This window comes from Sander vitreus, chromosome 2 (genome assembly GCF_031162955.1).
Source record: "Sander vitreus isolate 19-12246 chromosome 2, sanVit1, whole genome shotgun sequence".
NCBI classification, from domain to species: Eukaryota; Metazoa; Chordata; class Actinopteri; order Perciformes; family Percidae; genus Sander; species Sander vitreus.
In genome coordinates this window covers 1,459,862-1,470,942 of record NC_135856.1, presented here as the reverse complement: position 1 = coordinate 1,470,942, position 11,081 = coordinate 1,459,862, and the positions used below count along the sequence as shown (strand labels likewise).

General features: G+C 44.7%; 1 protein-coding gene across 1 annotated transcript in view; it reads left to right on the top strand.

The window, feature by feature from the left end:
• The first annotated feature begins 5,644 nt into the window (after positions 1-5,644).
• ttbk1a (tau tubulin kinase 1a) overlaps positions 5,645-11,081 on the top strand; it is a 49,437-nt gene continuing 44,000 nt past the window's right edge. Inside the window, exons 1-4 of the mRNA XM_078272494.1 lie at positions 5,645-5,797; positions 8,090-8,237; positions 8,445-8,518; positions 10,053-10,193. Coding sequence (XP_078128620.1) covers positions 5,690-5,797; positions 8,090-8,237; positions 8,445-8,518; positions 10,053-10,193 — 471 coding nt within the window. The 5' untranslated portion in view covers positions 5,645-5,689. The remainder of the gene's footprint in view (positions 5,798-8,089; positions 8,238-8,444; positions 8,519-10,052; positions 10,194-11,081) is intronic.

Here is an 11,081-nt window from a genome sequence, read left to right as displayed (position 1 = left end):
TCTTCCTCCCTCTTCTTCTTCTTCTTCTTCTTCTTCTTCTTCTTCTTCTTCTTCTTCTTCTTCTTCTTCTTCTTCTTCTTCTTCTCCCCGTGTTAACTGTGCATTCTGTTTTGGCTTGTAGGCTAACACAGGAACAGGAAGGGTTTTGTCCCACTCAGGATTTGTTGTAAGCCGTCAGGTTTTCCGGGAGCTCAGAACTATGGTGAGCTCGGACCGACGACGGCAGGTTTAAAACTGGAATGATGCAAAAAACCCGGCTTCTGGCAGAGCACCCCTCCCTTTCCCCCCTCCCCTCAGGCTACATTTTACATCGCTACGTTTTGGTTTTTTAAGCGTTTGAGTTTTGAGCCCAAAGTGATCTCGGTGCACCGAGTGTTTCTATCTCCAGTAGAAGAACTAATCTCTGTTTAAACTAACACGCCCAAACCTCATATCTCATCATTCAGGTGTACTGGACATAAACAGGAGGCAGCGTGGAGACTCTGCCCACTGCTGGTTGTTGACATGGTAACGTTAGTAGCTTTAAGTCTCAGAGAATGAGACGTCGTGACCGATGAGACCCAATCAGGAGGAGAAACGTTGGCGTCGGTGTCACCAAAGGTCTCCGTTTGGAGCCGTTGAGACTGCAACACAACCCCGCAGATTACCAACCAAAACGGGTCAGAAGTGTTTCCTAATGTCTCCGGTTTACGGGCTTGGAAACGCCAGAGCAGGGGGAATGAGAGGGGGGGGAAACGCCAGAGCAGGGGAATGAGAGGGGGGACACCAGAGCAGGGGGAATGAGAGGGGGGGGAACGCCAGAGCAGGGGGGGGGGAATGAGAGGGGGGGGAAACGCCAGAGCAGGGGGGAATGAGGGGGGGGGGCAGAGCAGGGGGAATGAGGGGGGGAAACGCCAGAGCAGGGGGGGAATGAGAGGGGGGGGAAACGCCAGAGCAGGGGGGGGGGAATGAGAGGGGGGGGAAACGCCAGAGCAGGGGGGAATGAGAGGGGGGGGGGAAACGCCAGAGCAGGGGGGGAATGAGAGGGGGGGGAAACGCCAGAGCAGGGGGGAATGAGAGGGGGGGGAAACGCCAGAGCAGGGGGGGGGGAATGAGAGGGGGGGGGGAAACACCAGAGCAGGGGGGGGGGAATGAGAGGGGGGGGAAACGCCAGAGCAGGGGGGAATGAGAGGGGGGAAACGCCAGAGCAGGGGGAACGAGAGGGGGGAACGCCAGAGAAGGGGGAACGAGAGGGGGAACACCAGAGCAGGGGGAATGAGAGGGGGAAACACCAGAGCAGGGGGAATGAGAGGGGGGGAACGTAGCAGAAGATTTTGTTTTTAAAACCAAAACGTAGCGGTGTAAATGTAACCGTAGTAACAGGAACTCGTAGATCTGTCAGTGAAGAAGAAGAGCAGTCTGAGGGTTGAAGGTTTCGAGAAAGTGTCTGTCAGGATGTTTCACTCTGCTGCCGAGACGCTGCTGGACCTCACAGTTTCTCTCCGTTACACTCCAATCATTTATCCATGTCACTTCAAGAGAAGTCCCGCCCCTTCCTGTGTCCACCACGGGACTTTATTTCAGAATAAAACTGTCCGGTAGTGAACGGGGGAGAGACAAGTAATGTTTAGATCCTGTTTGAACTGAGCCATGAATTACACACATGATGTTTGTCAGTTTAAAAGATAATTTAGCGAGTGAAGAAAGTGTCAGTTTGTTGTGTGTTTGTCGTAGTACCACTTAGTTTAGTGTGAAACTGCTCGGTGAACTACATCTCTCGTCTCTCACAATATACGTCACCTCGCTCGCTAGCTAGCTTAGCTCTGTTCCCCAACACATGTAACGTGATCTTACCTGATATGTTTTATATCCAGCAGTGACGAGTCTTTCTAATGACGTGTTCTCAGAGTCTGATACTTCAACTAACTTAAGAAACATGTGACGAGGTGTCAGAGAAGCATCAAAAGCGCCAAAAAGAGCGCCAAAAAAACAAACTGAGACTTTCTTCACTCGCTAAAGTAGCTCTTAAACTGACAAACATCATGTGTGTAATTCATGGCTCAATTCAAACAGGATCTAAACATTACTTGTCCCGCCCCGTTCACTACCGGACACACTTTTACCGAAATAAAGTCCCGTGGTGGACACAGAAAGGGGGCGTTCTCCTCTTTCTTCAGAGAAACTCTGTGGTCCCGCCCCTTTGCAGTGATTGGGCGGCTCAGCGGTGTGTTGAGGCGTGCAGCACGTTTCACTACATCTCCAGTGTTGCGGTGGATCACTGCAGGTGCAGAGAAGCCGTTGTCGAGACACGATGGGAGTCCCTACGCGATGGAAGAACGGCCGCCATCTTGGACAGCTAGCTACGGCAACACCACTTGGACAAACCAAATAGTTACGGCGGAAAGGTCCATATATATATATATATATATATATATATATATATATATATATATATATATATATATATATATATATCACTTGTGTTTTCCATGGGTCAAATTTTGTCCCGTTTAACATTTTTTATATCAGAAATATGGGTTTCTTTCAACCAAATTGCCCGAAAACAACATACAAAATGGTTTCAAAATAGTCTCCTGACTAAACTGTCCTCTGATCTATTAGGCAAAATAATTCATAATTTCTGTTTTTTTACTCAGAATTTTGGTATAATGTCATACAAATTAATTTGTTGACCATGAATAAAAAATAGCGTTAAACGTATTGTCTTCCCATCGACCATGAACTTGTTGTCTTTCCAGGTCAAAAGTTTAAATGTTTTTTGAAAACTTTTTTTGGTGCTTCTGACTCTTTCTCTAAATGTTTTTGTCACTTTTTGTCATGGTCTATATAAGGTCTAGACCTACATATATATATATATATATATATATATATATATGTATATATATATATATATATGTAAATATATACATGATTTTCCTTTTATTTTTTTATGGGTAGTTGGCAGTTGTTTAGCCGCCGATCAGTGACTGCGAGCCGACTACAGACACCGCCAGATAACGGCACTCTCATCGGCGTAGTGGTTGAGTTTAGCCCCGAAAAAGTCATTCAGCCACGACAGTTTAGTTCAGACACTGAAACGACATGTTAAGTTTAGGAAAAAGATGGTGGTTTTGGGTTGAAACACTCCCGAGGAACAAACACGCGTTTCCTGGGTGAAAGTATTTTGGCACTTTGTCCGAGTGGTGTCGCCGTAGCTAGCTGTCAAAGACGGCAGGCGTTTGTTCTGCACACCGCGTAGGGGACTCGCCTCGCGTCTCGACAGCCTCCTCCCCTCTTTGTCCCAGTCCGTCCAGTCCTGTGTGGGGCGCTGGTCTGACTGGAAACCCAGCGGACACTCTCCATGATATCTCTGCAGTCCGCCTGAGCTCTGCATGCACTGATGGCGGCCCGTGGCATTTTGCATGCAGAACAGAACAGCATGGTTTGGGGACTGACATGCATTACTATGAATTTGAAATCCCCCCCCCCCCCTCACCCACGAATCCACTGAAGCCTGACGACCATTCACGGCAGACGTGTTGCGTCAGAGCAGAGTCAAACAGCCGAGCATTGACGGGACAGACGGGCGCTTACGGGTGAACATAGCGGCGGGGAGAGTTGGTGATCCACTACGGGATTTTTCCCGCCATTATGAGGTTTAGGTGCAGCACCTGAGCTGCTTTGGGCAGCCGAATGACTGTAACTAAAAGACCTTCCTAAGATCTAATGATTGTAGTTGGACTTTTTTTGTAGCTTTAAGTTTTGTCTTTAAGCTTTCTGAGTGTTATGTATTTATGATCTGCTCTAGCTTTTCCAACGTTTTAGACACAGATATAGTGACAATAACGGTCCAAAATGACACAACACAACTACATAGAGACAAAACCCCACAATGAGACACAAAAGGTATGTGTAAATTGCATTTTTTTAAACTGAAAAGTCACATTTTTTTTGAGGAAGGACACCTAAACCCCCCCGCCAAATACACTCTCCTTAGTCTTCCTCAGAGCGAGGGAAAACACTGCACTATAATCCATATTCAATGTGAAGGAACGGAGCGTGTGGTTGTCAGCAATGGCGTAGGTTTTGGTCCAACATTGAGGGGGACACATTGTGTCCAACCCCCCAGTGGGGTCCCGGAAACTTTTGGCCGTCAAACACTTCATTTCCTGCATTCTGGTGAATTTCCCTGCATCGATTTATGGTGCAAATGTCTTTATTTATGTAAAGGAAACTATTATTCTCCTGTATTGTTCAAAACTTTCTGCATATTCCAAACATCATCACATGTTTTGGGATGTTTTGTCCAGGAATCATGTTCATCTCAAGAACTAATCTGTTAGAGAAGGAGAGTTAAAGTGTTAAAGCCAGAAGCTCCAAAGTTTGAAGTTGAACGAGTTGAATGTGTAAATATGCTGGCTCTATACACATTAAAAGTCCTGATTATTTACATGGAATCTGGTGGGTTTGGTGATAGTGATTTCGGGGCTGTTTTATGTTAAAACTAAAATGATCTTACTCTTTAACTACATCTCTGTAGGGATCCTTTCATAATGTTGTCAGACACTTAGAATAATAATCTGAGTCTGTCAGCAGCAACAACAGAACTTTTAGTGACTCTAACTGCTGCTGAACATTAGTCCTGTAGGGTAACATTACAGCTTGTTACTAACTGCTGCTGAACATTAGTCCTGTAGGTAACATTACAGCTTGTTACTAACTGCTGCTGAACATTAGTCCTGTAGGGTTACATTACAGCTTGTTACTAACTGCTGCTGAACATTAGTCCTGTAGGGTAACATTACAGCTTGTTACTAACTGCTGCTGAACATTAGTCCTGTAGGGTAACATTACAGCTTGTTACTAACTGCTGCTGAACATTAGTCCTGTAGGGTAACATTACAGCTTGTTACTAACTGCTGCTGAACATTAGTCCTGTAGGGTAACATTACAGCTTGTTTCTTGCTTAATACTGGACCAGTTTTAAAGATTGTTGTTACCATCAGTCACTTAGACACAAACACATGGGAACATAGTGTCCAGGTTGAAAAAAAACCCTGAATTACCCTTAATTTCCTTTGGGATAAATAAAGTATCTCTAGCTAAACAGAAGAGGCCCCAGAATGGAGCCTTGGGGAACATTTGTCCTGTAGGGTTACATTGCAGCTCGTTTCTTTAGTAGAAATAGCGGAGTAGAAGTAGAAAGTGGCACGAAAAGAAAAGACCCAAGTGAAGTACAAGTACCTCAACATTTGGGCTGAAGTACAGTACTGGAGTAAATGTTCTTAGTTACATTCCACCCCCTGATTGATTGATTGATTGATTGCGCCGCTACTGGTTGTTAACGGTTTCCTGTGGTGATCTCCGATGATCCGTTGGAGTCGGGATGAGCGCAGAGTGTCCGGCTGCTTCCTCTCTGCACACATGATATTTGCTCCAGTTTCTGCAAATACCATCACCCCCCCCCCCCCCCAACCCTCTCACCGGCCTGTAGCCTGATCCAGCTGCAGAATGGCTTCTAATGGCCGCCAGCCATCTCTGATAATAATGCCTGTTTTGAGAGTGAAACCGCGGTCTCACCGAGCCTCCCAGTAACCAACACGTGCGAGTGTTTCCCGTCCTGACGCTGTTACTTCTTCTCCCCCCTCTGTTCCTGCAGATAAATGGCTCTTTTAAGCTGGGAGCTGCTCGTGTTCTGTCTGGCTGGCAGATGCAGTGCCTAGTCCCCGGCCTCCAGGACAACGGCAACATGAACGGGACGTCGGAGCAGGCCGACATCCTGCCGCCCAACTGCATGGTCAAGGACCGATGGAAAGTGGTGAGTCTTAAAGACACGTTCAGACCAAAAAAAAAACAGCGACCCGGCGATTCTCCGCAGGGTTGTGCGGCGGGGGGAGTGTCACTGAAACGGCCCATTTCTGTGCCGTCCTGTTTTGTTCTTTAACCCCTCCAACGTAGCACAAGTAGGCTTTATATTTCACAGTTACTGTTTTCCGTCAGATCGTTTATAGATCTCGACATTTTTCCGAGCGCACTTGAAGGCAACTTCATTTCACAGGAAAGAGAAAAAGAAAAGAGACGGAGGGACTGAGGAAACCAGCCCGTTTTCATTCCCAACTGATGCTTGGTCAGTGTCTCTCAGATGCAGAAATCTCCTTTTAGCATCTGTGTGAAATGGTACAGAGTAGTATGTAGAGAGACAACAGTAGAGAGTAGTATGTAGAGAGACAACTGTAGAGAGTAGTATGTAGAGAGACAACAGTAGAGAGTAGTATGTAGAGAGACAACAGTAGAGAGTAGTATGTGGAGAGACAACAGTAGAGAGTAGTATGTAGAGAGACAACAGTAGAGAGTAGTATGTAGAGAGACAACAGTAGAGAGTAGTATGTAGAGACAACAGTAGAGAGTAGTATGTAGAGAGACAACAGTAGAGAGTAGTATATATATAGAGACAACAGTAGAGAGTAGTATGTAGAGAGACAACTGTAGAGAGTAGTATATATAGAGACATCAGTATAGAGTAGTATGTAGAGAGACAACTGTAGAGAGTAGTATATGGAGAGACAACAGTAGAGAGTAGTATGTGGAGAGACAACAGTAGAGAGTAGTATGTAGAGACAACAGTAGAGAGTAGTATGTAGAGACAACAGTAGAGAGTAGTATGTAGAGACAACAGTAGAGAGTAGTATGTAGAGAGACAACAGTAGAGAGTAGTATGTAGAGAGACAACAGTAGAGAGTAGTATGTAGAGACAACAGTAGAGAGTAGTATGTAGAGAGACAACAGTAGAGAGTAGTATGTAGAGACAACAGTAGAGAGTAGTATGTAGAGAGACAACAGTAGAGAGTAGTATGTAGAGACAACAGTAGAGAGTAGTATGTAGAGACAACAGTAGAGAGTAGTATGTAGAGAGACAACAGTAGAGAGTAGTATGTAGAGAGACAACGGTAGAGAATAGTATGTAGAGGGACAACGGTAGAGAGTAGTATGGAGTTATTATTCCTGTGTACTACACAGCACATTCCTCTTTGATTTTACGTTCACATTTTGTAATAATTTCCCTCAAAACCTTGCTCTCCCACTGCTAAAGTTGGGTTGGTCTCCCCCCCCCTTCTCTTCATTTTCTTCCTCCTTTTTTATAAACTTCCTTCATCTACTTTTGTCCTTTTTCTCAGTTCTGTTTGTCCTTCATTTTCCCCTGCGTCTCTTCTGTCGTGTTCCCTTTTTCATGTTATCATCCCTTCTCTCTCTTTGCTGGTTTATGATCGCCGGCTGAATCTGGACTGTGTAATATTATGGTTATAATATATATAATATATAAGTGTGCGTGTTGAAGCCGGACGGTTCAGTGGTTCAGACACTAAATTGATCAGTGAAGTGCAAACGGCCCGCAGGCTCCACGCTGCGATCTGATTGGCTCAGACAGGAGTGCATTATATAACTTCTACTTTCAGAAACCAAAGGACGCTCAAATGTCTCTGGGGAAAGTTATATACATTTATTATTTTACACATCTGAGCCGTTTAACGCACACTATGCTTGTTACACACACAGGGACGCGCAGCAGCACACAACCATGCAGGAGATTAAAAATAAAAATTGTACAATGTGAAATAGTATTATGATATCTTTTGCTCGCGCGCTTTCACTTCACGCACGAGCAGATCAGTTTCTTTTCCTGAACATCTCTCCTTCCCGATCATGAAATCCTCCATCATAACAGCAATGCTCCAAGGTCCAAACGCGCCTGGCTTTTAAAGGGAATGGGAGATGATCTCTGATTGGTTGATTGCATGTTACGCCCAAAACACACCTCTGATTAATGAAGACACTAAGGTCAACCCTTTAGAACCATGACCCCGGCACACGGACCCTTTTTATCAGCCGTTAAACTAGCAAAAGTGGATTCGTACATGCCCTAAACACACCTGCACCAGGTGCTTCACGCCGTGCACTCAGATCATTAAAATAGGGCCCGGGGAATAACTCTGTGGAGAGAGAGTCTCTTCACTTAGAGAACCAGGGTTACCTTGTAACCGAACGTTATCGCCATACTCACTCAACGTTATTGCAGATTTATCCCTATAGCTAACACCGGTTTGTGTCACAGCTGAAGAAGATCGGCGGCGGCGGGTTCGGGGAGATCTACGAGGCCTTGGACCTGCTGACGCGGGAGAACGTGGCGCTGAAGGTGGAGTCTGCCCAGCAGCCCAAACAGGTGCTGAAGATGGAGGTGGCGGTGCTAAAGAAGCTGCAGGGTGAGACACATTTAAACAGCGCGGGAATGTAACTTATTCTAAAGGAAACTAGCCAACAATATAACGGCCTACAAGTCCAGCTGAAATGATTAGACCATTAAACACACAACTGGTTGGACACCAAAGACACAGGCATCAAGATGTTGCAGTAGAATATTTTTTTACAGTGTGATTAACCCCTCTGCTCTTTCCTTTTTTCTTTTCCAGGTAAAAATCACGTCTGTAAGTTCATTGGCTGCGGGAGAAATGACAAATTCAACTACGTGGTCATGCAGCTTCAGGTGAGTCTACATGGGCCTACGAAGGCTTTTATTGTGAAGGATATAAAAAATACACACTCGACAGACACAGATAATGTTGTTAGCATTCAACAGCTCCAGCTGTGATAAAGGTTTAAGAGTGACGGAGGGGAAAACAAGTGACGCCACAAGATGCAACCGAGGGCTGAAACGCTAACAACATGCCTGTAGTTAGCTAAAAGATGTACGCTTGTCAAAGGATACATCTAGCTAATGGAAGGCATGTGTTACATTGCCGTAGCCACGGGTGTGCCAGGGTGTGCCTTCTCTAAATTATTTTTATAGTCTTAATATGACATTGTTTTCTAAGCTTGGGCTACTGTTGTTGATTTGTAATAGTCGTTCATTTCCAAATTTAACTTCGACAACTTTAAGCAGAGTAGAGAGTTATTATGTAGACCTGTTGAAATATATTTGTAGAGGTGCACATTAATCTGACAATAAACGTGGCACACCTAGTTTTTCTAATACTGATGTGTTAGCAAGTTAAGAAACTTGAAAATATAATACTTTAGCTTTAATTCATCTACATCTCACTATAACACAAGTCACATCCTGTCAAAATGCTTTAGCTTAACTTAGGTATAGATAAAAACAGACATTTGGATATTTGACTTGCTGCAAACGTAACGTTATTCATAACGTTAGCTTAGCATCTTCCCATTCTCTCTGCTGATTCCTCACATCTGTTTCCACTTTTGTCTTCATTAAAGCTCAGCAAAGTTAAGTTCTGGGTTCTTTACCCTGTTGGTAGTGAATGTCACCACCCACCAGCTTTTTAGGAATGTTTCTGTTGTTTGCTAGCAGACGGAAATGACAAGGAGGAAACCTCACACAACAAAAGTCAATGGAGAGTTTTTTCCCCCTCCGTTGGGGGCGGTACTTAATTGCGCTCTGTCCCTGTTGTAAGAAGACTGTCTTCTACCAAAGAAACCTCCAAATGAGTTGTTTATTAAGCAACTACGGCCCAGTAACGTTTGTAGTGGCGGCGCCCTCTAGTGGCCGTAGTAGTTCTGATGGGAGCAAAGCAGGAAGTAAGGTGAGGAAGTATAAGCGCCAAATGTCCTGGAGGCAGGTTGGGGGGGGGTCAAACAAACACAGGACTTTCAAACGACAGGTTGGTCGTACAGTTTGGAGGACTGGTTGGTTGTAAACTAATGACAAAGTCTCATGGGAAATGCAGCTGTTGAGTTACAATAAAATGAGCATTTGTTTGGGGTGTTCAGATAAAAAGCAGCTGAAGACACTTGTTTTAACTCGCTTTTGTCTCATTTTTGTAACTTTGGGTTTTTAGTCTTTTAATCTTTTATTTTTCAGTGTATTTTCTTTATTTTGCTTGCTTATTTTCTGTTTGGATCTTACTGTATTTTCACAAATGTTTATCATGTGAAGCACTTTGTGACTTTGTCTGTAAAAGGTGCTATATCAAATAAACGTATTATTATTATTATTATATTATTATTTGTGGATGCCTACTTGTTCACTTCCACTGGGGTTTCTGTCTATGTTGTTGCAGGGGCGTAACCTGGCGGACCTGCGGAGGAGTCAGCCCAGAGGGACCTTCACCATGAGCACCACCCTGCGGCTCGGGAAGCAGATCCTGGAGTCCATCGAAGCCATCCACTCAGTGGGCTTCCTGCACCGAGACATCAAACCGGTACGATGGGAACCCGATCTCCTTTAACGGTCCGGTCATATTTCAGCTTTTGATTGACAGTTAGTCTGGCATTGCAGGTGTGGCTACACCGCAGATACATTCTGGGATAGGAGAGAAAAACTGCTCCATGCTGTTTGCATTTCTTTAACCCAATCACAATCGTCTTGGGCGGTGCTAAGCTCCGCGATCTGTGCTGCCTGCACGATCCAATATGCGCCAGTGCATAAATATATATGCATGCGCATAAATACGTAGTAGAAAACGTGACGGTTTCCCTACACTATTTGTATCACGCATGCATTGAAACACTTGACGGCCAGGCGGCACAACAGGCGGCATATTTTTGCAGACTGCATTTGATGTTATTTATTATGCAGTTCACGGCGGGTCTGTTTTATAAAGATATTTAAATGAAGTACTTATTGTCACTGATCCATAACCCCATATTGACGTTCGTGTACTTGGTAACATTGTCATTTTTGTGACATGTAGCGTGGGGATGTTGAGGTGTTTACGTGGTTGCCAATCCAAAAACATGAGTTGTTACATGTTACATGAACATACACCATTTTGGTTACATGTGGAATGAAGTCTGTGTCTTTCTGTCACTGCAGACCTTCAGTTTCCTTTCACACTCCCCAGGAAATTCCCGCAGTGCAAAGGTACGCAAGCGTGGAACAGATCGTGCAGTGTCGTAAAACAGGATTATCATCTGCGTAAGCGCGAACATCTTGCGCATGCGCATAACGGATCGTGCAGGCAGCACAGATTGCGTATCCACAGATGGCTCTGCTAAATAAAGGTGGCTGGAACTTGTTTTGGTGGAACATTTGCACCCAGCAAAATAAAACGCGACATACAATATTAATGAAGTTTAGCAAGGCAAGA